At 43.8% G+C, this 26,689-nt stretch overlaps 1 protein-coding gene across 2 annotated transcripts; it reads right to left on the minus strand.

Moving 5' to 3' along the window:
- Window positions 1–1,802: 1,802 nt before the first annotated feature.
- LOC100562923 (glutathione S-transferase P) lies at window positions 1,803–13,807 on the minus strand. Of its 2 annotated transcripts, XM_062967106.1 has the most exons (7): window positions 13,669–13,807; window positions 13,492–13,530; window positions 9,062–9,168; window positions 8,691–8,778; window positions 5,797–5,900; window positions 4,543–4,650; window positions 1,803–2,089 (listed from the first exon to the last, which is right to left on the minus strand). In XM_062967106.1, coding segments are annotated over exons 1-7 (636 nt in total). In that variant the 5' UTR covers window positions 13,670–13,807; the 3' UTR covers window positions 1,803–1,900. The 2 variants fall into 2 exon arrangements, with proteins under 2 accessions (XP_062823176.1, XP_062823181.1); XM_062967111.1 differs by lacking the exon at window positions 13,492–13,530 and having other exon boundaries at window positions 13,669–13,741.
- Between the last annotated feature and the right edge of the window lie 12,882 nt (window positions 13,808–26,689).

A 26,689-nucleotide genomic window follows, 5' to 3' on the forward strand; every position in this document is an offset into this window, starting at 1 on the left:
CTTGGGGTTTCTGGAGCCCTCTTTTTCTCTGTCCCAGAATATCCTGCTTTTGCCAGTTTGCCTCATTTTCAAACAGCTGTTGAGCTGTGCTGCCAGGAGAAGGATTACATTGCTGATCTCTCTGATCCTGTTGATTCTTGGCCTGAGAAGGATGATCCCATTATACTGGGATGTGCTATTGGGGCAACACCCCTCCAGCACAACTGTATGGAAGTGTTCCAAACTGCCAAGGAAAGATTCTCCCTGGTTCGCTGAAGATCACTCCAACATTGCCATACCAAAATGGCCCAATGAGACAACTTGCTCGTGTGTCATGGTTAAGATGTGGTATAGTGGTTACAACTGTGCCCTTTTGCTTATTTCTCCAGAGCCACCCTTTCACCCACTCACCCTAAACATTCCCATTTTCCTGAACTGGCATACTGTACTGGTGCCTCCACTACTTGTTATTTTTTTGTTGTTGTTTTGTGTCATGAGCAACTTGAGAAACTGCAAGTCGCTTCTGGTGAGAGAGAATTGGCCGTCTGCAAGGATGTTGCCCAGGGGACACCCGGGGGAGGCTTCTCTCATGTCCCCACATGGAGCTGGAGCGGATAGAGGGAGCTCATCAGCACTCTCCCCAGGTTGGATTTGAACCGACAACCTTCAGGTGAGCAACCTAACCTTGTCAGCAGTCCTGCCAGCACAAAGGTTTAGCCCACTGCGCCACTGAGGACTCCTTGTTATTTGGTCTTCGGTGGGCAAGGGGATCACCTCACCCACTTGTCTTCTCATCAGGGATAGTGGCTGCTGGCTCCCAATGTCAACGGGGTGGTAAATGCATTCCAAATTTTGCACTGTTTAAAGGCACTATACAAGGTGCTGAACTTATCTTGAGATGGATCTAGCAGTTTAGTTAAACTCTTAAAAGCTTGATTAAACCCTCTAGTGGAGTCACCATCCTTCTCTGACTAATCAGCACATTGCAAATAGTTGGGAAAAGAACCTTGCAGAGATGCAAACATGGTCCTGTTGGCCTCATGCCTATGGGTGCTACTGCTAATGCGGCATTATACCTTTTGTTTGTGTATGCCATGTGATTTCCCCTGAGCCCTCATGCTAATCTGTTTGTTAACCTGGTGCTTTTGTTTGCTATGAAGTACACTCCAGATTAGCTTTCTGTTATCGGTATTCAACAAGACAACTCTGTGGAACTAACTAGCCCAGAAGACGATTAGCTCAAAGCTTATCAATGAGCTTCCTACTGCAGGTATAAAAGGATTTCCCACCTGTTGTTCCCCAAGAAGACTCTGTGAATAGTGTACCTGGGTGGGGACCAGCCACGGTACACCTATCAGTCACCAAATGCCATGTAAGATATCAACCACAGCAGGTTACTTATTTTTATATTGCCTTTTAGTGTTATTCAGCTCGTAGGAAAGTACACAATTCTAGTTGAGCATACAGCTAGGGTCCGCATGGAAAAGATGCTGAACGTTTGATGATTGGCTCATTCCTGGTTTTTGACGGATAAACGCAACTTGGATTGCTGACAGATAAGCATGGGGTGCTTAGCCTTCCCAATACCTTGTGCTATAGCTCCACTCTGAATTACATTCTTCTACAGCTTAAGTGTGAGGCCTGGTTAATTTTTCTTCTACAATTATGTCAACTGCCTCCCAAGTTGTACCTTTGTTGGTGGAAAGCTATTGCACACTTAAATGAGAGCTGCCATCCTGCTTACTGGGTCCTTTCAGAGACTCCCAGCACTTCTGCTGGTTTACACTCCTTCCCGCCCACCCCATCAAAAAGGTAAAAAGATATCTTACTGACACTAGCATTTATTTGTACCATACGAGAAAAAAAACTACAAAAATTCCACAGGACATCACAAAAGCTGCCTCACTGTGAAGGAATTGGTTCACTGCTTGCCGTTGTTATTGATGGGACGCTGTTTGCGGCCCTCAGATTCCAGGTAAGTCTTGAGATGTGGTCTAGCATTGAGCCTCTGCACATAGGCAGCCAGCAAAGGGAAGGAATCCAGACAATTCGGTGCCAGGACGAGATGCAACTGTAGTATGTCGAGGAGGTTATAGTCTACAAAAGAGATCTGAAAAAAGAGGGCAGCTCATGTCAGAAGGAGTTGCAAATATTTAAAAAACATTACTGTCATCCCTTGTTCTACTAAATATAGCACAATACACAATAATAAAGAAACCAGGGTCAGTTCAGTGTTTTCATCTGTAAAAAGTCCCTTAATGTGTGCTTCCTTGTACATATGCAATTTCCCATTTCGAATTTATTAAAGCAGCTCTGCTCAGTTTCAAGAAACATTACAATTAACACATAAAGACTACCATATATAACAAGTGCAATATTGATATTAACAGGCAATTTGCGTATGAAATGCAAAATCCTGAATAGGTTTTTTCGCTTTTGAGGAATATTTTATAATTTTTAAAAGGTATGTTTTGCATTTTAAAGTATTTAATTGAAAACTTTTTAAAAAACAGATTTTTGTGTTTATGACTGGTGATAGGCATAGAAAAGGGGGTAATAAGCATTGATATCTGAAGTGAATGAACAAGCTGTCCGTTTATTGATTGTGGTGCCTTGCACAGACGTTTGCCTTTTCCTGTAACTAAGTAAATTATACAAATGAGAAACCACATACTCAAGGTGCAAAATTTCCAAAAGTCATGGAATTCTGGTTGTTGGATGCAAAGGGTTAATTTTCATAATACACAAGGTGTAGAAAATGAAGTATATAGTATTAAATAAGTAGCCTGCCTGGATGGGATAGCACTTTTCCTTGGAGAAGGAAGTGCTTATTTCTGAACCCATCTCTTACTGGAACTCAATAAAGAACTCAATAAATTGAAAGAGCTTTGGCTAGTCTTTCACTTATTGTCTTAGCTCGAAAATCTGGACACAGTTTACATGTCGGTTATTGCCAAACAACCATGCGCTATGTGATTCCACTACAATGAAAAATTCAACAGCTAAATCATTACCAGAATAATTCACAGAAACTATGGATTTAAAAGAACTGCATTAACTGCAAATAAGCTACTAGTCTACATTAAATATCCCAGTGATGAAATTTAGAGCCCTAAACAGCGTGGCCCCTCAATGTGCAAAGGACTGACTATCCTACTCTATACTTGCCCAAAGACTGATGTATGCTGGGGGCAACCTCTTTTGTAAAATACATCATGGAAGGACATGGGTCACCCCGGTTGTGAAATGCCCTTTACTTGCAGTCCTGACTGGAGTTGATGCTGGGTTTCTTCTATTGTCATATTAAAACATGAGTATTAATTAAAGCCTCTGGGGTTTCTAACTATTTTGTTCAAATTGGTACAGGTTTTATTTTAATTATTAAAGTTAGCATGTTTTAGATTACATACAAACCTCTGTTAACAAAGTATCTGGGAAAGAAACTTCCCTTTATAAAATCTCTTTATGTCTGCCCACGTTCCTCCTTGTCCTCTGTTTTGTTAGAGATTTTTAAAGCAGTATTGGTATTAGGAGGATCACAAAGGAAGCTGGAGAAACACAATCTTTGGATGTTGAGCATGCCTCTACAAACAATATTTGAATGGAGAAAGAGCAGGGTTGTACTCTATTCCATCCAATTGCAGCTGTGTGTTCCTCCTTACACCAGGGTAGGGAAACAGCAGCTGCCTTTGGGATTCCTCACTGGACAATTACCCTCAGTATGATTAGAAAGCAACTATCTATAACCTCTGAGGATGACTGCCATAGATGTGGGTGAAAAGCTGGGAGAGAATGCTTCTGGAACATGTCAATATAGTCCGGAAAACTCACAGCAACCCAGTGATTCCGGCCATGAAAGCATTTGACAACATATGCATAAGTTGTCAATTAAAATGGCAATTATTTTAAAAGTAAAAAGTTGTGAAAGAAAAAAATCCATCCCAGGATGCATTTTAGCAGAAGGCTTGAAGTGATGACTAAAAAAATACCCAACATTCTTGTTTACTCATGCGAAGTTTACCCGACCTTGTTGTTTCATTTCGTATGTACATGCCCTTAGTTCTGAATAAAAAGGTTGCTAAAACATGTCAGAGCCAGTGTAGTAGCTTGAACATTAGACTAGGACACTGGGTGGCCAGGGTTCAAATCCACTCCTGGCCACAGAACCCTCCTAAATGACCCTGGGAAAGCCACACTCTTTCAGCCTCAAAATAAATCTTGCCGTGATATACTCATAATAAATCTGATAAAACTTGAAGACACCCAACAACAGCAAAATGAAAAAGGTGTTCACTTTTGTAGTGAAGAAGGCTATCATTTCCATATTATTTCTGCCTCATGTAGCAAAGTTTATGTTTAAAAAGGGTGTCCAGGAACATATCTACTTTGTTAAATGAGCTACAGCTATATTTCAATTATTCCTCGTTGTTCTAACTTGTTTAAAAGGAAGCTATAACAAAGTATATAATACGACAAAAACAGAGCAATGGAATCAATGCCTTATGTGTCAAGTAAGCAAATTACGGTAATCCTGATTCTGCTTCCATTAAACGACTGACTTACCTTTTTGCCTACAATGAAGCCTTTCCCTCCATCATTCTGAGCCAGAAGGTTCTCAAAAGGACGGAGCTGGGCTGGCAGGGCCTCAATGTACTCAGCTTTACCTGCCTCCTATCAGGAGAGAACAGTTTGGTGAGAAGGCCCTTTGAACAAAGTTTCTTTCCTTCCAGCCAAAGAACCCTATCACCTGGTCACCTTCATGGAGATGCAGGGGATGAGTATGAGTGAGGAGGGATATAAGGACTACTGCCAAACATACACGTGGTACACAAGAAAGGCAGAAACATACCATCAGAAAAATCTGTCACCCCGTGAAAGACTAAAAAGACCAGTTCTTGCTTTGGATTTGCAAAGGGATTTTTAAAACTATAATACGCATTTGCTTCATATAAATCTTTTTTCAAAACTTATTAAAAAGTCTCAAATTACAAAAGAAAAAAAATAGAATGTGCAAAAATGCTTTTTATTTCAGGAAGCGGGGGGGGGGGACTTTTGTAAATTATCATTCTCTCATACGGGAACTCAGGAACTAACTCAGATAATTAATTGAAATGTGGGATTTTATTGATTGCTGTTTTATCATGGTTTTTTCTATTTTGTTCTCCTTATTGAAGGATTTTAATGTTTGTATTCTGTTTGTAAGCTACCTTGGGTCTGCATTGCGGAGAAAGACGGGTTAGAAATATCCTAAATAAATAATAATAAATAATAAAATAAAATAAGTGAAGATTTACATCTCTGTAGGTGAGCTGATGCAGTTTAGCTTGAAACTATAATATTGCAATCAAAGAGGTGGAATAGCTATCCTTTGGGTTTGATGTCTGCCAGAGGCGAGCCCTGACCTTGGTCAAAGAAGTCCTTGCAACAGAAGCAAGGAACTGAAATCTGTAGGCTTCTCCTTTCCTACAGGAGACATTCCCAAATTTCCTGCTCAAGCAAAGAAGGAGGCATGAGTCAGACAATTGAGGAAACTGGGTTTGAGTCTTCCTTAGTGTTCACATTCCTTTTTTTACTAGAGCACTTGTGTTGAAAACATTTCAATATTGAGAATTTGACTGAATTGTGCATCAAACTAATAGGAAAATTGTTTCTGCCTTTTCAGGCTTTGGTTTTGCCTGAAAATGAACACTGCTTTCCTTGATGTCACACCCCTCATGCTCTAATTCATTTCTAGCCCTTGTCACAGAGTCCAAGAGACCAACAGCTTGGGATTCTCAGAATGGAAACAAAACCAAGCTCTCCCATCTTGCAACTCACATAGTTCTGATAGATGAGGCGGGAATATTTAACTCGTAAGTCTTCCACTCCGTCATTCACCATGTCCAGCAGTGTTGCTTCTCGCGCATCTTGACCATATAGTCCTGACAGGAAAAATGGGAAAATCTGTGTCTTCACGTTCTCTCAAAATCTTATATAAGCACAATCAGGCATTCAGACATGCACTTCTTCCTTTCTCCCCAACCACAGAATTCTCACAGCTAACCACTGAGCTTTTAAAAACAATGCGGAAATAGGCTGCCTCTTGGATCTAATCTAGCCCAGAGATCCTCTATGCTGCTGACCAATGCATTGGCTGAAGCCCACTCCCTTCCAAAATGCTCCCATATCACACCAGTGTATCCCCAACCACACTGTCCTTCCTATTTTAATAAGGTGAGAAGGGAAAGGGACTGGAACCTTACTATTCCCTCCAACCAATGACAGGCGGATAGCAGCAGAAGAGCTTTGCGTGTCCTGCATCTTTCCCAAAGAAGGAAGGCACAAGGGCAGGCAAAGTGCCTTCAGCTATGCAATTTGCTTCATGTGGGCTCTCCCCAGCCAAGAAAAACTCATTCAAAGCAATTCAAACTCCTCAACCTAGGTGCGAGCTGCAGCACTGCACCTTCCTTTAGCACCAGGGGATAGGGTTTGTGTCTGTACTTTCAAAAGAATATGGAGTAAGCAAAGACAACTCCCCAGGCTTTAGTAACATCCGGGTGTGTGAACCCCGGACCTCATTTGGCCCACAGTGGCCCCAGTGAGGGGTCATCTAGCCTACCATATTCTAGTTCATAATCCCTGCATTACAGAATCCCCAGGTTTATACCCTCCAGGCAAACTTGACCACAACGGTCTATTTGGCTTTAATATTTCATGTAATTATGTTTATATCCATTTTGTTCATTGTGGTCTGCTGTTCAATGTAATTTCATAAGTATTCTTTGTGCTTTTGCTTGGCTTTTATCTCTTGCTTTTACTTTTGTCAACGATTATGGTTGCAAGAACAACTAGTACCATTATTGTCAGAGTTTTGTAACATTCCACTATTTCTAAAGTGACAATAAGTAATTATAAGGATCAGGACCACCCTAGCAGCAAGCATTAATGATTTAATCACCTGGCTAATATTGAGTAATTTACAGCCAGGATGGGGCAGCTGAAAGAATAATTTTAAAAAAGCACAAGCTTCTCTGTTGGAGGAGTTGTTGGGAGTGTTGAGCTGTTGGAGATGGAGATTCTAAGTTTGAAGAATTAATAAAGAAAACCAGAGAGAAGGTAATACTGTGGAGAAGGTATGAACTGACTGGGAGTGTTGGAAAGAAGGGGTAGAGAAGAGTCAAGAACATCTGCTAGATATATGTAAATACTGTGGCATGAAGTTTTCTAGGAAAGATTCAAGTTGTGAATATCTGCTCCTTAACCAAAGGGCTTTTTTTCCATGTCAGAAGCGACTTGAGAAACTGCAAGTTGCTTCCGGTGTGAAAGAATTGGCCGTCTGCAGGGATGTTGTCGAGGGGACGCCCAGATGGTTGATGTTTTTACCATCCTTGTAGGCTTCTTTCATGTCCCTGCATGGGGAGCTGGGGCTGAAGCTGACAGAGGGAGCTCATCTGTACTCTCCCCTGATTCAAACCTTCAGGTCAGCAACCCAGCCTTCGTGTCAGCAGTCCTACCAGCACAAGGGTTTAACCCATTGCACCACCAGGAGCTCCTGGAGGGGGGCTGCTTCTGCTGAAGAAGAGAATTGCCTTGTTGCTGATCAAAGAATCCCAACAATTCGCTGTGACAGTTTTCACTTGGAACTTGGAAAACAAAAATATTTAACTAGTGCTCCCACCCCCCAGCCCTCCCCAAACCAAAACTGAACCTGCAAAAGTTTTTTTTTGTGTTCATGTTATACTCCACAAAATACACTTAACAACACATCCAAGAAACAAAGTTTTGTGTACACAGCCAAAGCATATGTACAGGCAGTCCCCACGTTACAAACAAGATAAGCTCTGTTGGTTTGCTCTTAAGCTGAATTTGTATGTAAGTCAGAACAGGTACATTTTCTAAGTATACCCCCAGCCCTATCCATCTATCTATCTATCTATCTATCTATCTATCTATCTATCTATCTATCTATCTACGGTATCTATATGGATAACATAGGGAAGAGTTCACACCCCTATAGTGTGTTTTGCTGTCTGTGCCTGTTCAGATTTCACATCCCTTTCTGTCCGTGTGACAATGGGATTTTCAAAAAATTGGCTTGTTATGGAAGCTTTGAGTCCCCTTTGGGGTGAGAAAGGCAAGGTATAAATAAAATAAATGCAGTAGAGTATCACTTATCCAACATAAACGGGCCAGCAGAATGTTGGATAAGCGAGTATGTTGGATAATAAGGAGGCATTAAGGAAGAGTCTATTAAACATCAAATTAGGTTATTATTTTACAAATTAAGCACCAAAACATCATGTTATACAACAAATTTGACAGAAAAAGTAGTTCAATACGCAGTAATGCTATGTAGTAATTACTGTATTTACGAATTTAGCACCAAAATATCATGATGTATTGAAAACATTGACTACAAAAATGCCTTGGATAATCCAGAACGTTGGATAAGCGAGACTCTACTGTAGATACATAAATAAACAAGGATTGGTGACAATGCTTCCATGGAAACAGCTTTTCTCCATGATAACTCTTCCCTTCCGAGGGGTAGATTTCTCTCGCCTCCTGTTGTCTCACCCACGGTCTTAACTAGAAGTTATTTGTAAATTGGATATTTGTAAATTGAGGACTGCCTTTATACATTTCCCCTCATTTGCAGATACAACTTTCACATCAATTTGTACCACCCATGCAACTGTTTCCACAATTATTTCTCCTGAACCTTTCCATACCATGGTTCCTTGCCAAGTGACGCAGGATAGCATTTGACTGGACCAGTACAAAATCTCCATCTTGAAATCTAGGCACTTGGCCAAAGACCTGGTGAAGGAGAAGAGCGAGCAAGTGGCGTGACCAAAGGTTTAGTGACTAAACATTTCAGTACTTATGCAACGTTTAGCATGTTTGAAGGGAGAGATGAAGGGTTAGTCTGGAAAGTCTCTATTCCAGAAGGACCCACAACTCTCTAAACCTCTGGCCCTCCAGGTGTTTGGGACTCCAACTCCCAAAAGCCCTAATCTCCTTATCCAATGGAGCTGAAGACCAAAACACTTGGTTGGTCCACAGAATGCCTGCTCCAAACTCCCCAAATAGCACAACTCACACACGATTTCTTGAGGTCTCCCTTCTGCCATATCTCTCGAGTCACTACATCTTCTGACCACTCCTGTTTTTGATCAGCCAGCAGCATCCGAGTGGTTTCCCCACGTCCTGCGAGGAAGAAATCCCAAAGCATCATGAATAAATTACAAAGTAAGGGGCAAGACAATGCATTCAATGTAAGGCGCTGCCTACACTCCCATATAAAATCCAGATTATCTGCTTTGAACTGGATTATATGGCAGCATTGAGCCAACCTAAACTAGATTATTGTGAGTTTTCCGGGCTGTATGGCCATGTTCCAGAAGCATTCTCATCTAATGTTTTGCCCACATCTTTGGCAGGCATTCTCAGAGGTTGTGAGTTAAACTACCTGAGCTACTTTCCTACATCTGTAGGCATGGCAAAATAGAATGGTCTGCAGAAAAGGGCGTAAGAAAAACCAAAAAAGATTGTGCATGCATGCCATCATTGCAAAGCACCTAACTTGATCTGCGGTGGTCACATGCATGGATCTAAAGTAAGAAAAGGAAAAGAAAAAAACGCAATTAATGGTTTGTTGTGAGTTTTCCAGGCTGTATGGCCATGTTCCAGAAACATTCTCTCTTGATATTTCGCCCACATCTCTGACAGGAATCCTCAGAGGTTGTTGAGGTCTGTTGGAAACTAGGCAATGTGAGGTTTATATATCTCTGGAAAGTCCAGGGTGCTAGAACGAACTTTTGCCTGCTGGAGGCAAGTGTGAATGTTGCAAATGATTATCCTGATTAGCATTGAAAAGCCTTGCAGCTTCAAAGCCTGGCTGATTCCTGCCTGAGGGACTGCTGGAGCACTCTAACAATCACAGAAATGCTGGACCATTCTAACAATCACCATGTTAGACTACAGAGAGAAGCCATTGAAATCCACAAGCATGTGGCCAATTTTAACAGAAAGGAGGAAACCATGAAAAGGAACAAAATCTGGCTACCAGTATTGAAAAATTCTAAAATCAGGACAGTAAATAAAGAACACTCAGAAAACGGGAATTCCAGGTATGAAATAATTAGGGCCAGCTAATACCTCCCAACAAAAGATTCCCCCAGGCAAGAATCAGCCAGGCTTTGAAGCTGTAAGGCTTTTCGGTGCTAATCAAGATGGTTAACTGCAACATTCACAGTTGCCTCAAGCAGACAAGAGTTCTTTCTCCCACCCTGGATGTTATTCCAAGATATATAAATCCCACTTGCCTAGTTTCCAACAGACCTCACAACTTCTGATGATGTCTGCCATAGATGTGGGTGAAACGGCAGGAGAGAATGCTTCTGGAACACAACCATACAGCCTGGAAAACTCTCAGCAAGCCAGTGATTCCGGCCATGAAAGCCTTTGACAACACATTAAACTCTATTAAAATCTGGGTTAGGTTGGAAGGGAAAAACAAAAAACCTTGGCTCCATTTTCAGTTTACGATATTCAAAGGTTTATTTGTAGTTCCAAAATGTTCCAAAGTATGCCAAGGGATTGTACCTCTGGTAAAAAGTGTCCCATTCCGCAGAAGATATAACTTCAATAACGCTAACTGGACAAAGTTTACAGAGACCTTGGAAGCTGCTATTTCTGATATAGAACCTTCTATAGAAAATTATGACCTGTTTGTAGAAGCTGTGAAAAGATCCTCAAGGCTCTCAATCCCTAGCTTGTGCGACAGCCTCTATCTACCAGGCCTAAAGGAAGAATTGTTAAATCAGCTACAGGAATATCTCAGACTATTTCAAGAGAATCCATACAGCGATGAGACTATAGCAGCAGGCCAAAAACTATCTACAGCCTTAGCTAATGCTAAGAAAGACCGTTGGATAGAGCTGCTTGAGAACCTTGACATGTCCAAGAGTAGCCGAAAAGCCTGGCAATTGCTGAGATGCCTGGGTAGTGATCCTCTGGTCAACCATGGACATGCAAATGTGACACTAGACCAGATAGCTCACCAGCTAATTCAGAATGGGAAAACCAACCGCAGCTGAGTAAAGATGAAAATCAACAGGGTGCCAGAATTTGAAACCCACCAGTTGTCTCTAAACCTGAAAGAACTCAGAGAAGCCATCAAGCAATGTAAGACTGGTAAAGCACCTGGCCTAGATGACCTGATGATGGAGCAAATCAAACACTTGGGCCCCAAAGCTGAAAACTGGCTCTTGAAATTCTACAATTAATGCACAAACAGATTCCCAGAGCATGGAGGAAAACTAAGATCATTGCCATTTTAAAACCTGGTAAAGATGCCTCCAATGCCAGGAACTACCGATCAATCTTCCTCTTATGTCATCTATATAAAGTCTATGAGAGGATGGTATTAAATCGACTAGGACCTGTTATTGCACAAGCTTATTGCACAACAAGCAGGTTTCAGACCAGGGAAAAACTGTACAGGTCAAATTCTTCATCTGACTGAGCATATCGAGGAAGGCTATGAGAAAGGCTGCATTACGGGAACAGTTTTGTGGACCTTACGGCAGTCTAAGACATGGTGCAACATAGAAAAATGCTGCATAAAGTCTACCATATCACCCAGGACTTTGACTTTACAAAAACTGTCCATACCCCCTTGGAAAACCGCAGCTTCTATGTGGAGTTTCAGGGCCGGAAAAGTAGATGGAGGAGGCAAAAGAATGGTTTTCCCCAAGACAGCTTTCTTGCACCGACCTTATTTAACATCTTCACGAATGATCAGTCACAACCATCACTCACAAAGAGCTTTATATATGCTGATGACCTGGGCCTAACAACACAAGCGAAAGATTTTGAAACAGTTGAAAGCCAACTCACTAATGCATTGAAAGATCTCTCCAGCTACTACAAAGAGAACCACCTGAAGCCTAACCCTGCCAATGCACAACTGTGTGCTTTCCACCTATGTAACCGTGAAGCCAACAGGAAACTGAAAGTTACTTGGGAAGGCCAAGAACTCGAAAACTGCTTCCATCCTAAAAACCTTGGTGTCGCCTTAGATCAAACACTAACGTATAGGAAACACTGCATGAACACCTGCGGAAACTGACTGGCAGCTCATGGGGTCCAGACCCACAAGTAATAAGAACATTAGCCCTGGCCTTGTCTTTCTCAACTGCTGAGTACATCTGTCCTCTGCCCATGCGAAGCAGTGGACATAGCACTGAACGAAACATGCAGAATAATCACAGGATGCCTTAAACCTACACCTGTTGATAAACTCTACAAGTTAGCTGGCATTGCTCCCCTGATGTGCGACGGGAAGTTGCTGCTAACTGCGAGAGAAATAAGGTCGAACATTGTGAAAGCCACCCACTGCATGGCTATCAGCCTCCTCCCACCAGACTCAAGTCAAGGAAGGGCTTCATGAGAACCACCACTCCTCTTGATGTTCCTCCAGCAGCAGCAAGGGTGTCCCTCTGGGCAGCTAAACCAGGCAATTCCAACTGGATGGCCCCCCACAAGGGTCTTCCTCCAGGGGCAAACCAAGAATGGGCAACTTGGGAGTCCCTGAACAGACTCAGAAGCAGAGTGGGCAGATCTAAAGACAACTTGGCAAGGTGGCACTACCTGGAGGAACCCTCCACCTTGTGTGACAGGAGCAGAACAAACAACTCCACATCTGTATGCTTGCCCACAATGCCCTGCCTCATGCATGGAGGAGGAGTTTTTAAAAGCCATGGACAATGCGGTCGCTGTTGCCCACTTTTGGTCTAAAACTATTTAGCTGCTTGTGATTTCCTTTATTTTATCACTTTTAAACTTATTTTTTATGCAATGTTTTTGACACGAAATAAATAACCTTCTCGCTGGAGCAGTATCTATTGATCAACTCACATTTGCATGATTTCGAACTGCTAGGTTGGCAGAAGCTGGGCCTAACAGTGGGAGCTCACCCCACTCCCCATATTCGAACCCCCAACCTTTTCGGTCCTCTCATATAAATATCTCTAAAAATGAGATGCATCTTAGAATCATTATTTCTGTTGGCGGTACTGCAATTAGTGTGCATCTTGCAATGGATGCCATCTTAGAACGGAAGAAATGTGGTAGTATTAGTTGCAGGAGTGACGAGAGTTACAGGTCTTTGTTTTTATTGTTATTTGGAAATAATACCTTATTTCTAGACCGCCCTCTCTCCCCAGAGGGATTCTGGACAGTTAACATACATATAAAGGTCACACATTCAATGCCACAACTAATAAATACATCCAGGTTTAGTTGTCCTGGGGGGGGGGGGGGGGGAGGGGAGGGGTCATCCTAAATGGGAACTACTTGAAGGCACGCAGCGCCCATCTCGATGAGCCTCCTGTAGCAAACTACACCTCCCAGGATCCCTTGGGATGCAGCCATGGCCGTGCTAAAGTGGGATGAGCGCGGTTTAACTGCGTAGCTTGCAAAGCCCTTGCTTTCTTAGAGGTGTGTGTGTCTGATGCACTCACTCACCGCGGATGGGGAAGTAGGTGAGTGTGTATTTGCCAGGCACTGCGAAGAGAACAAAGGAGCTTTGGTTAGCAAAAGAATGCAATGCTAAAGCCTCTTTAGCCCCACCAAACCCAGCGGGCTTTCTCCCCAACCCAATCCCTCCCAGGCCCAGAAGCGCCTCCGCTGCACTTTACTCACTGTCGAAATCCGAATCCTCGGTGCAAAGCTGCAGAAATCAAGACGAGCTCACTTCTCTCTGGCAGATCTGCAGCGGGCCAATAAATGTCCTCCGAGAGAAATGCTGAGTCATGCTGGAGCAGCTGCCCTTGAGCCCGGGGTGTTCCTTAAAGGCGCAGGAAGCGCTTGGCGTAGTAGGGGAGATGTCTTGGTTCGGGGTGAATAGTCAACCTTTCCCCCCTAGTCTAGTCTGGTCATGTCATTTCACAACTGTCTGCCTCAGAAAAGATGAACGTGGATCCAGCATTATGACCTGAAGGTGCCCCTCCATTGAAACTTGGAGGCTCCATATACCTGCTCCAAAAAAAGGACCCTCTTTTTGTTGGAATTCAACCCCACACTACCCAAGTCCCTAGTCCTCAATGAGGAACAGTTTAGTTAGCTTCGAATAGGCTAAGGATCCTGCAAAGGATTGTTACCTTGTCACTGGGCATCTATTTCTGTTTTATTGACTATTCCAAAGCCTTTGACTGTGTGGATCATAATGAATTGTGTCAAGTTCTTGGTGGTATGGGGATTCCAAGTCACCTTTGTCATGGTTTGCAAAGGCACTGTGCTGTGTGTGTTAACTGGAAAATGATGTGCATGAAGCCGATTGGCTGAGCCTGCAAAGACCTGGGGATTGATTTGATACTGTTTCTGTTCTGCTGCTGCAGAACCTGATGGGACAGTTTTTCAGTGCTGCTGGTGAAGTGAGCAGTGTACTCAGAGAGGCCTGGCTGTTGTGAGGCCTGTTTGCTGCGGAGAAAAGAGGGTGAAGAATCAGGGACTGCATTCTTCTCTGAAGCAGATTTGTGGACTGAAAAAGGACTGTTTATGACTGTGAACTTCTGTAAGTGATCGGAGTGTTATTGAGCAATTTAGAGCAGCATTGAATAGTGAGATCCAAGCAGCTGTGGGTTAAGCCTGGTGAGAAAAAGAAGCCAATATTCAAGTGAAGCAGAGGATGGGTTCAGGGTTGTGGTCACCAAATTGCTGAAAGAAACTCAGAGTCTGTCATCAGGTACAACATGACTGCTTTATTCTGACTGATCAGTGAGAAGACGGACAATCAACCCACCTGGGTGGGCTTTGAAAGATTGCCGTGCCCAACGTTGGTTCCATACAGTGTGCATGCATTATCTGATTGGTTCCCTATCTATATCCATGCATTGTTCACGTGTACCCCTTGGCCAGTTCATCCCTGTCTTCCTCATATTCGTTGTCCACGTCTAGTCTTGTCTGAATAGTTTTTTCCTTTATTTTTACATATCTATCTATATATATAAAAGAGTGATGGCATCACGGCAATTCACAAAACAACAAAAGTACAGGCCCCCCAACCTCAAAATTTGACAACACAACCCATCATCCACGCCTCAAGGTTGATACAACAAAAAGAAAAGAAAAATAAAGTCCTAATTAGAGGGAGAGCAATAATTTTTTTTATCCAATTGCTGCCAGTTTAGAGGGCTAATCTCTGCCCACTTGGTTGCCTAGCAACCAAGGGACAGCCAGGTTTCAGTTAGGGGACAGGCTGATTTAGGCCTCACTTAGGCTTCTTCCACAGATTATCAGATTTGCACTGGATTATATGGCAGTGTAGACTCAAGGCCCTTCCACACAGCTATATAACCCATTTATAATCTTATATTATCTGCTTTGCACTGGATTATCTTGACTCCACACTGCCATATAATCCACTTCCGTGTGCATTTTATACAGCTGTGAAGAAGGAGCCTCATATAATCCAGTTCTAAGCAGATAATTTAAGATTATCAATATACAGTAGAGTCTCACTTATCCAACGTAAACAGGCCGGCAGGATAAGTGAATATGTTGGATAATAAGAAGGGATTCAGGAAAAGCCAATTAAACATCAAATTAGGTAATCGTTATACAAATTAAGCACCAAAACATCATATTATACAACAAATTTGACAGAAAAAGTAGTTCCATGCGCAGTAATGCTATGTAGTATTTACAGTAGAGTCTCACTTATCCAACACTCGCTTATCCAACGTTCTGGATTATCCAACGCATTTTTGTAGTCAATGCTTTCGATATATCGTGATATTTTGGTGCTAAATTCATAAATACAGTAATTACTACATAGCATTACTGTGTACTGAACTACTTTTTCTGACAAATTTGTTGTCTAACATGATGTTTTGGTGCTTAATTTGTAAAATCATAACTTAATTTGATGTTTAATAGGGTTATCCTTAATTCCTCATTATCCAACATATTCGCTTATCCAACGTTCTGCCGGCCCGTTTATGTTGGATAAGTGAGACTCTACTGTACTGTATTTACAAATTTACCACTAAAATATCACAATGAATTTAAAACACTGACTACAAAAACATTGATTATGAAAAGGCAGACTGCGTTGGATAATCCAGAACATTGTATAAGCTAATGTTGGATAAGTGAGATTCTTCTTTAATATGAAATAATTACTGGGATAGAATAATGCAGAACAATATAATCTCTAAAACCAGGACAGTAAAGAAACAGGGGAATTCCACACAGGAAACAATCAGGGCCAGCTAACACCTCCCAACAAAGTATTCCCATCATCAAAGTCTGGCAAATCCTCTGTTTTCTCAGGGCCACAGACAGTAGAAGCACATAAAATATTGCAAACAACACCACTCTGAAAACAAGGGAATTCCAGACAGGAAACAATCAGGGCCAGCTAACACCTCCCAACAAAAAAATCACTCAGGGAGGAAACAGCCAGGCTTTAAAGCTGCAAGGCCATTACATCCTAATGATTTTTCCTAATTGCAGCATTCATACTTGGCTCCAACAAAAAAAAAAACCAATCAGAAATATTGTATATTCACAACCTTTAGGAAATAATATCCCCTGATGGCGCAGCGTGTTAAAGCACTGAGCTGCTGAATTTCTGGACCGAAAGGCCACAGGTTTGAATTGGGGGAGCGGAGAGAGCCCCCACTGTTAGCCCCAGCTTCTGCCAACCCAGAAGTTTGAAAACATGCAAATATGAGTGCATCAATAGGTACTGCTCCGGCGGGAAGGTAACGCCGCTCCATGCAGTCATGCCACATGACCTTGGAGGAGTCTACGGACAACACCGGCTCTTCGGCTTAGAAATGGAGATGAGCACCAACCCCCAGAGTCAGACATGACTGGACTTAACGTCGGGGGAAAACGTTTACCCTTTACCTTAACTACCACCAATTCCTCAATACTTTATTTCCCAGACCACCAGACTTCGCCACAGCAACGCGTGGCCGGGCACAGCTAGTATCTATATATATAAAAGAGTGATGGCATCAGGGCAGTGGACAAAGCAACAAAACTACAGGCCCCCCAACCTCAAAATTTGACAACACAACCCATCATCCACGCCTCAAGGTTGATACAACAAAAAGAAAAGAAAAATAAAGTCCTAATTAGAGGGAGAGCAATAATTTTTTTTATCCAATTGCTGCCAGTTTAGAGGGCTAATCTCTGCCCACTTGGTTGCCTAGCAACCAGCCAAGGGACAGCCAGGCTTCAGTTAGGGGACAGGCAGATTTAGGCCTCACTTAGGCTTCTTCCACAGATTATCTGATTTTAACTGGATTATATGGCAGTGTAGACTCAAGGCCCTTCTACACAGCTCTATAACCCATTTATAATCTTATATTATCTGCTTTGAACTGGATTATCTTGACTCCACACTACCATATAATCCACTTCAGTGTGCATTTTATACAGCTGTGAAGAAGGGGCCTCATATAATCCAGTTCTAAGCAGATAATATAAGATTAGAAATATACAGTAGAGTCTCACTTATCCAACATAAACAGGCCGGCAGGATAAGTGAATATGTTGGATAATAAGAAGGGATTAAGGAAAAGCCTATTAAACATCAAATTAGGTAATCGTTATACAAATTAAGCACCAAAACATCATATTATACAACAAATTTGACAGAAAAAGTAGTTCCATGTGCAGTAATGCTATGTAGTAATTACAATAGAGTCTCACTTATCCAACACTCGCTTATCCAATGTTCTGGATTATCCAATGCATTTTTGTAGTCAATGTTTTCAATATATCGTGATATTTTGGTGCTAAATTCATAAATACAGTAATTTCTACATAGCATTACTGTGTATTGAACTACTTTTTCTGCCAAATTTGTTGTTTAACATGATATTTTTGTGCTTCATTTGTAAAATCATAACCTAATTTGATGTTTAATAGGCTTTTCCTTAATGCCTCCTTATAATCCAACATATTCGCTTATCCAATATTCTGCTGGCCCATTTATGTTGGATAAGTGAGACTCTACTGTACTGTATTTACAAATTTACCACTAAAATATCACAATGAATTTAAAACACTGACTACAAAAACATTGATTATGAAAAGGCAGACTGCGTTGGATAATCCAGAACATTGTATAAGCGAATGTTGGATAAGTGAGATTCTTCTTTAATATGAAATAATTACTGGGATAGAATAATGCAGAACAATATAATCTCTAAAACCAGGACAGTAAATAAACAGGGGAATTCCACACAGGAAACAATCAGGGCCAGCTAACATCTCCCAACAAAAAATTCACTCAGGGAGGAAACAGCCAGGCTTTAAAGCTGCAAGGCCATTACATCCTAATCATTTTTCCTAATTGCAGCATTCATACTTGCCTCCAACAGACAAAAAAAACCCAATCAGAAATATTGTATATTCACAACCTTTAGGAAATAATATCCCCTGATGGCGCAGCGTGTTAAAGTGCTGAGCTGCTGAACTTCTGGACCAAAAGGCCACAGGTTTGAATTGGGGGAGCTGAGAGAGCCCCCACTGTTAGCCCCAGCTTCTGCCAACCCAGAAGTTCAAAAATATGCAAATGTGAGTGCATCAATAGGTACTGCTCCGGCGGGAAGGTAACACCTCTCCATGCAGTCATCCCACATGACCTTGGAGGAGTCTACGGACAACGCCGGCTCTTCGGCTTAGAAATGGAGATGAGCACCAACCCCGAGTCAGACATGACTGGACTTAACGTCAGGGGAAAACCTTGACCCTTGACCTTCACTACCACCAATTCCTCAATACTTTATTTCCCAGACCACCAGACTTCGCCACAGCAACGCGTGGCCGGGCACAGCTAGTATATATATAAAAGAGTGATGGCATCACGGCAATTCACAAAACAACAAAAGTACAGGCCCCCCCAACCTCAAAATTTGACAACACAACCCATCATCCACGCCTCAAGGTTGATACAACAAAAAGAAAAGAAAAATAAAGTCCTAATTAGAGGGAGAGCAATATTTTTTTTTATCCAATTGCTGCCAGTTTAGAGGGCTAATCTCTGCCCACTTGGTTGCCTAGCAACCAAGGGACAGCCAGGTTTCAGTTAGGGGACAGGCAGATTTAGGCCTCACTTAGGCTTCTTCCACAGATTATCTAATTTGCACTGGATTATATGGCAGTGTAGACTCAAGGCCCTTCCACACAGCTATATAACCCATTTCTAATCTTATATTATCTGCTTTTCACTGGATTATCTTGACTCCACACTGCCATATAATCCACTTCAGTGTGAATTTTATACAGCTGTGAAGAAGGGGCCTCATATAATCCAGTTCTGAGCAGATAATATAAGATTAGAAATATACAGTAGAGTCTCACTTATCCAACGTAAACAGGCCGGCAGGATAAGTGAATATGTTGGATAATAAGAAGGGATTCAGGAAAAGCCAATTAAACATCAGATTAGGTAATCGTTATACAAATTAAGCACCAAAACATCATATTATACAACAAATTTGACAGAAAAAGTAGTTCCATGCGCAGTAATGCTATGTAGTATTTACAGTAGAGTCTCACTTATCCAACACTCGCTTATCCAACGTTCTGGATTATCCAACGCATTTTTGTAGTCAATGCTTTCAATATATCGTGATATTTTGGTGCTAAATTCATAAATACAGTAATTACTATATAGCATTACTGTGTACTGAACTACTTTTTCTGACAAATTTGTTGTCTAACATGATGTTTTGGTGCTTCATTTGTAAAATCATAACTTAATTTGATGTTTAATAGGCTTATCCTTAATGCCTCCTTATTATCCAACATATTCGCTTATCCAATATTCTGCCAGCCCGTTTATGTTGGATAAGTGAGACTCTACTGTACTGTATTTACAAATTTACCACTAAAATATCACAATGAATTTAAAACACTGACTACAAAAACATTGATTATGAAAAGGCAGACTGCATTGGATAATCCAGAACATTGTATAAGCGAATGTTGGATAAGTGAGATTCTTCTTTAATATGAAATAATTACTAGGATAGAATAATGCAGAACAATATAATCTCTAAAAACAGGACAGTAAATAAACAGGGGAATTCCACACAGGAAACAATCAGGGCCAGCTAACACCTCCCAACAAAGTATTCCCATCATCAAAGTCTGGCAAATCCTGTTTTCTGTGATGACTCATGGGCCATGTAGTCCCGTTCCTAGTGCTGTTGTGACGGATGAAGAGGAAAACTTGGGTTTTCCACCATTTCAGCCAGAAAGGGAACTTTCCCAGCCAGAATTGGAGCCCTTGCACCTGCAGGAGATTTGTCCTCCAGAAATCTGCCAAACAAGCCCTGAGTCAAAATCTCCCCCATTTTCTCGCCGTAATTATTATCAGCAACAAAAAGGAGTTCAGCAGGCTAATCGCAGAAGCCTGAGAATCGCAGCAAAGCATTCAGATGATTAAGCCTGCTTCCATGAGAAATTTTAGGGAGTCATACATCTGGGCACAGAGATTGACTTTCGTTTCTGATTCCCCAGAGAAGTGTTCTTTGGTGGGAAAACGAGAACCTATTTAGGTTCCTTGCCCTTTAGGAGTCAATTCGTCAGCTACTGGAGTAGTGTGTGTGGACAGCGCTACTCCCGCTTCCAAGCCTCGTTCCTGTTCCCAAGCCTCGTTCCTGTTTCCAAGCCTCCGCTCCCAGCCTTGTTTACTCCCCGGATCTTGCCTTGCTTCCCGGACCTTGCCAAGTAATTACCACGGATCTTGTTCTTGCTCCTCGTTTCTTGTTGCCTTGTTTCAAGCCTTGTGTTCCAAGAATCAAGTTACTTCCTAGCCTTGCTCAAGTTTCATGGACTAAAGGACCTTGTCATCTCCCCTCACTTTGCTTGGCAAAGTGAGTGTTTCGGTTATTGGATTACAACTTTGGACCTTAATATTTCATACTGGACATTGTTTCTTTGGACTAATTTTGACCTTCCCTGAAAGGTCTACTTCTGAACTATTTCTTACACTTGCTTTTATTGACTTTATATATTCCCTTAATAAAGATATTAGATAGATTCTGGCCTCTGTGTATGGTTATTGGTGCTCTGCAGCCTGGGTCGTGACAGTTTGACTCCGCCGCCCTAAGCACCAATTAACCTAGGCCAGAATGTCTACCGGAGCCGGACCGGGGGCCCAGCCCCTCAGCTACACCATCGACAAGGACGAAGTGGACCGTATCCGTGATAAGCTCGACGCGCAGGATGGTGAAATAAGGGGTTTGAAGGAGCGCGGAATCCGTCTCCCGGCCATGGCGTTGCCAACCAAGTTTTCTGGAGAAGCTTCTAAGGTTCATGTTTTCCGTCGCCAATGCCAGGCTTATCTAGAGGCCCGTGCTGCCGAGTTTCCCCAAGAAGACATCAAGGTGGCGTGGATTTACAGTCTCCTAGACGGGCCAGCGGCCAACTGGGTGACGGCACTGTTCGACCAAGTTTCCCCACATCTAAGATCAGCGCAACACTTCTTGGACCACCTTAAGGCGACCTGGGGAATCGAGGACAATTTGGAGGCAGCCGGCCACAAACTCCGGCGCCTCTCCCAAGGGGACAGACCCTTGTCCCAGTACATAGCCGAGTTCCGAGTGCTGGCCCATAACACCGGATGGAACGATGTAGCCCTTAGAGGACAATTTCGGGAGGGTCTCAACATCGAGATGCTGGAGGAAATCTCCAAGGTGGATCCTCCACACTCTCTTGAAGCACTCATTGATCAATGTTTACGAGCTGAAGTCATGCTTGCCAACAGAAGGCAATGGATCCGAGGCCAGAGCGGTAGGACCGGAGCGAAACCTCCCGCTCCCACCGGCGTCCAGCCGCGTCCAGTGTGGAGACCCCCGCCACCAGCCCCATACCCCAGAGGAAGCGAGGAGGTGCCGATGCAGCTGGGCAATGTGCGTCCCAAATTAGATGCCGCCGAGAAGGCCCGCCGCCAACGCCTAAATCTCTGTTGGTACTGCGGAAACGGGGGCCACTTTGCCAGAGAGTGTCCAGCCAAAGGGAAGCCCGCCGCTCGTCTGGCGGCGGCGTCCTCCACGGAGACGAAGACGTCTGAGGCGGCTGGCGCACAGCCGGCGGGGGAAGCCAGCGACCGGGCGTAGAGAGGCTCGCCAACCCGGTCAAAAACCCCACTCAAGAGCCGCCAACCGGGGTCCTATTTCTCCTAGTGGTCACCTTGTGGTCAGTGAAAAAAGGACCCGTCATGGTCCATGCCATGATAGACTCAGGAGCCACAAACAATTTCATTGATAGAGAGTATGCCGACTCTCTGGGATTACAATATCATGACTTCAAGAACGCCCGTGTGGTGCAAGCCATCGATGGCCGCCCCCTCAAGACAGGTCCAGTAAGCCAGTGGTCGGAACCCACCAGAATGTGGATAAGGGAACACATGGAAGAGATTTCCTTCTTTGTTACCGAGGTTCCCCACTTCCCTGTGATTTTGGGTATTCCATGGCTGACACTCCACGACCCAAGCATCTCCTGGTCCAACAGAGAACTGCAGTTTGCTTCAAAATATTGCCAAAACCATTGCCTTGTAGCCAAGGTCTGTCATGCCACAGACACTGAACCCATCATCACCTTGCCCAAGAAGTACTCGGAATATTGGGACGTATTCAATGAAAAGGAAGCCGAGAGACTACCCCCACATAGACCTTATGACTGTGCCATTGACTTGGTGGAGGGGGCCCCGATCCCGCGAGGACACCTCTACTCCCTGACTGAACCAGAGCAAGAAGCTCTCAGGGAGTTCTTAGAGACAAACCTCCGCAAGGGGTTTATCAGACCCTCTCAATCCCCAGCCGCTTCCCCAGTGATGTTTGTAAAAAAGAAGTCAGGGGACCTACGCTTGGTGGTGGACTATAGAGCATTGAACAATATCACTAAGCGAAACCGGTATCCCCTGCCTTTGATCTCGGACCTCTTAGACCGGTTTCGAGGGGCTAAGGTTTACACCAAACTGGATCTTCGAGGAGCTTATAATCTAGTTCGCATCAGGGAAGGGGACGAGTGGAAGACTGCCTTCCAGACTAAATTCGGTTTATTCGAAACCCTGGTCATGAATTTCGGTTTATGTGGAGCTCCCGCAACGTTTCAACATTTTGTCAACGATATCTTTCAGGATTATCTAGACCGGTTCTTGATTATCTACCTGGACGATTTTTTGGTGTTTTCTAGATCACAATCAGAACATGAGAACCACGTTAGAATGGTGTTACAACGTTTGCGGGATCATGGACTTTATGCCAAGCTGGAAAAATGCGCTTTTGATCTACAAGAGGTAGATTTCCTGGGATATCGTGTCTCGCCACTAGGGCTCACCATGGACCCGGCAAAGGTTGCAGCAGTATTGGAATGGCGGGCGCCAACCAACAAGAAAGAGGTGCAACGCTTCTTGGGGTTCGCGAACTACTACCGCAAGTTCATTCCAGACTTTGCCCGCTGGTCTGATCCAATCACCAGCTGCATCCGAGGGAAACAGCCTTTCCGCTGGACAGAGCAAGCTGAGAAAGGATTCCAACAACTAAAAAAATTATTCACGTCACAGCCAATCCTTCAGCACCCAGATCCTGAAACCCCTTTTGTCGTACAGGCAGACGCCTCCGATGTGGCAATTGGAGCGGTACTTTTGCAACCAGTGGGAGAACATCTTCACCCTTGTGCCTTTTACTCTCGTCAGCTGACCGCCCCAGAGAGAAACTACACTATTTGGGAAAAGGAACTTTTGGCCATAAAGGCAGCCTTTGAAACTTGGAGACATTGGTTAGAAGGGGCCAAATTTCCCATTGAGGTCCACACTGATCATCGGAATCTAGAACATCTAAGAACTGCCCGCAAGCTAAATCAGAGACAACAACGCTGGGCTTTATTCTTTGAGCGTTTTGACTTCCAAATTCATTATGTAACCCCAGCCCAGACCAAGCAGGCAGATGCTCTGTCACGAAAACCGGAATATGCTGCAGGGCGCAAAGAGACCTTTGAGTCCCAATTGCTGCAGCCCGAGAACTTTGCCACGCTCACAGTGGGAAACACCAAATCCACTCCAATTGAATCTACTCCCTCTACTCCAGGGCCCCTTTGTGCTCAGGAAATCAGGGCCAGTCAACAAGCAGATGCCTGGGCTCAGGACCAACTTCGCCAAGGACTACATTTTCCCTTCTCGCTTAAGGATGGTTTACTTTGCTATAGAAATCATGTCTACATTCCCCCGGGGCTGGGCAGGGAAAAGGCACTTCGTCTGTGTCACGACTGCAAGCCAGCAGGGCATTTCGGACTATTTAAAACCATGCATTTGATCCTAAGAGATTTCTGGTGGCCCAAGATCCGCAAGGATGTGGAAAAATATGTCAATTCCTGCCCAGTATGCCAGCGCTCCAAGACAAGACGGGAGAAGCCCTCAGGGCTTCTGCATCCCCTTCCTACTCCATCTCGCCCATGGGAAATAATCTCGGCGGATTTTATCACTGACCTACCACCTTCCTGTGGATTCACCACGATCCTAGTGGTGGTGGACCTTTTTACCAAGCTCGCCCATTTCATTCTCTGCGATGGCCTTCCCACGGCCAAAGAGACTGCAGATTTATTCCTTCAGCATGTTTTCAGATTGCATGGTTTGCCCAAAAGTTTGGTCACAGACCGTGGGTCTCAATTCACCTCTCGTTTCTGGAAAGCACTACAAAAACTATTGGGCATAGACTCTCGTTTATCTTCGGCTCACCATCCCCAAACGGATGGGCAAACTGAGCGCACCAATGCCACTCTGGAACAATACCTTCGCTGTTATGTAAACTACCAGCAGGACAATTGGGCTTCCCTATTACCGCTGTCGGAGTTTGCCTATAACAATGGTGTCCAGGCTTCAACTAAAGAAACCCCGTTCTTTGCAAACTACGGCTTCCATCCACGTTTCTTTCCTTCTATTGTTGAAACCTCAGAAGTTCCCGCAGCAGAAGACTGGCTGCAGGAACTCACAGCGGTGCAACAACTTTTGCTCCAGCAACTAGACCAAGCCAAGGAGGACTATAAACGCCACGCTGACAAACATCGCCAGCCGGGCCCCGAAATCAAGGTAGGAGACCGGGTTCTTCTGTCCACTCGCTTTTTGCCCTCCCATCGCCCTTGCCGGAAGTTAGATGCCCGCTTCATTGGTCCCTATCCGGTGGTGGCGCAACTTAACCCCGTGACTTTCAAACTCCAACTTCCGCGCTCTATGCGCATTCATCCAGTGTTCCATCGCTCCCTGCTCCTTCCGGCGGATGGTGTGCGCCCTGCTGCAGACCGGCCGGCCCCCCCTCCTGTTTTGGTGGATGGGGAGGAGGAGTTCGAGGTTCAGGACATTTTGGATTCTCGCTTTCACCGCCGCCGCCTGCAATATCTCATTGACTGGGTGGGTTTTGGCCCCGAGGAACGCTCATGGGAAGACGCTTCCACAGTCCATGCCCCCGATTTAACCCGCCGCTTCCATCAGACCTACCCCACCAAGCCGCGACCTCGCGCCTCGGGGAGAGAGCCCTATTTTGAGAGGGGGCTTGAGGAGGGGGATAGTGTGATGACTCATGGGCCATGTAGTCCCGTTCCTAGTGCTGTTGTGACGGATGAAGAGGAAAACTTGGGTTTTCCACCATTTCAGCCAGAAAGGGAACTTTCCCAGCCAGAATTGGAGCCCTTGCACCTGCAGGAGATTTGTCCTCCAGAAATCTGCCAAACAAGCCCTGAGTCAAAATCTCCCCCATTTTCTCGCCGTAATTATTATCAGCAACAAAAAGGAGTTCAGCAGGCTAATCGCAGAAACCTGAGAATCGCAGCAAAGCATTCAGATGATTAAGCCTGCTTCCATGAGAAATTTTAGGGAGTCATACATCTGGGCACAGAGATTGACTTTCGTTTCTGATTCCCCAGAGAAGTGTTCTTTGGTGGGAAAACGAGAACCTATTTAGGTTCCTTGCCCTTTAGGAATCTTGCGGAGTCAATTCGTCAGCTACTGGAGTAGTGTGTGTGGACAGCGCTACTCCCGCTTCCAAGCCTTGTTCCTGTTCCCAAGCCTCGTTCCTGTTTCCAAGCCTCCGCTCCCAGCCTTGTTTACTCCCCGGATCTTGCCTTGCTTCCCGGACCTTGCCAAGTAATTACCACGGATCTTGTTCTTGCTCCTCGTTTCTTGTTGCCTTGTTTCAAGCCTTGTGTTCCAAGAATCAAGTTACTTCCTAGCCTTGCTCAAGTTTCATGGACTAAAGGACCTTGTCATCTCCCCTCACTTTGCTTGGCAAAGTGAGTGTTTCGGTTATTGGATTACAACTTTGGACCTTAATATTTCATACTGGACATTGTTTCTTTGGACTAATTTTGACCTTCCCTGAAAGGTCTACTTCTGAACTATTTCTTACACTTGCTTTTATTGACTTTATATATTCCCTTAATAAAGATATAAGATAGATTCTGGCCTCTGTGTATGGTTATTGGTGCTCTGCAGCCTGGGTCGTGACATGTTTTCTCAGGGCCACAGACAGTAGAAGCACATAAAATATCGCAAACAACACCACTCTGAAAACAAGGGAATTCCAGACAGGAAACAATCAGGGCCAGCTAACACCTCCCAACAAAGTATTCCCATCATCAAAGTCTGGAAAATCCTCTGTTTTCTCAGGGCCACAGACAGTAGAAGCACATAAAATATCGCAAA

The sequence above is a fragment of the Anolis carolinensis genome, chromosome 1 (assembly GCF_035594765.1).
Source record: "Anolis carolinensis isolate JA03-04 chromosome 1, rAnoCar3.1.pri, whole genome shotgun sequence".
Lineage (NCBI taxonomy): Eukaryota > Metazoa > Chordata > Lepidosauria > Squamata > Dactyloidae > Anolis > Anolis carolinensis.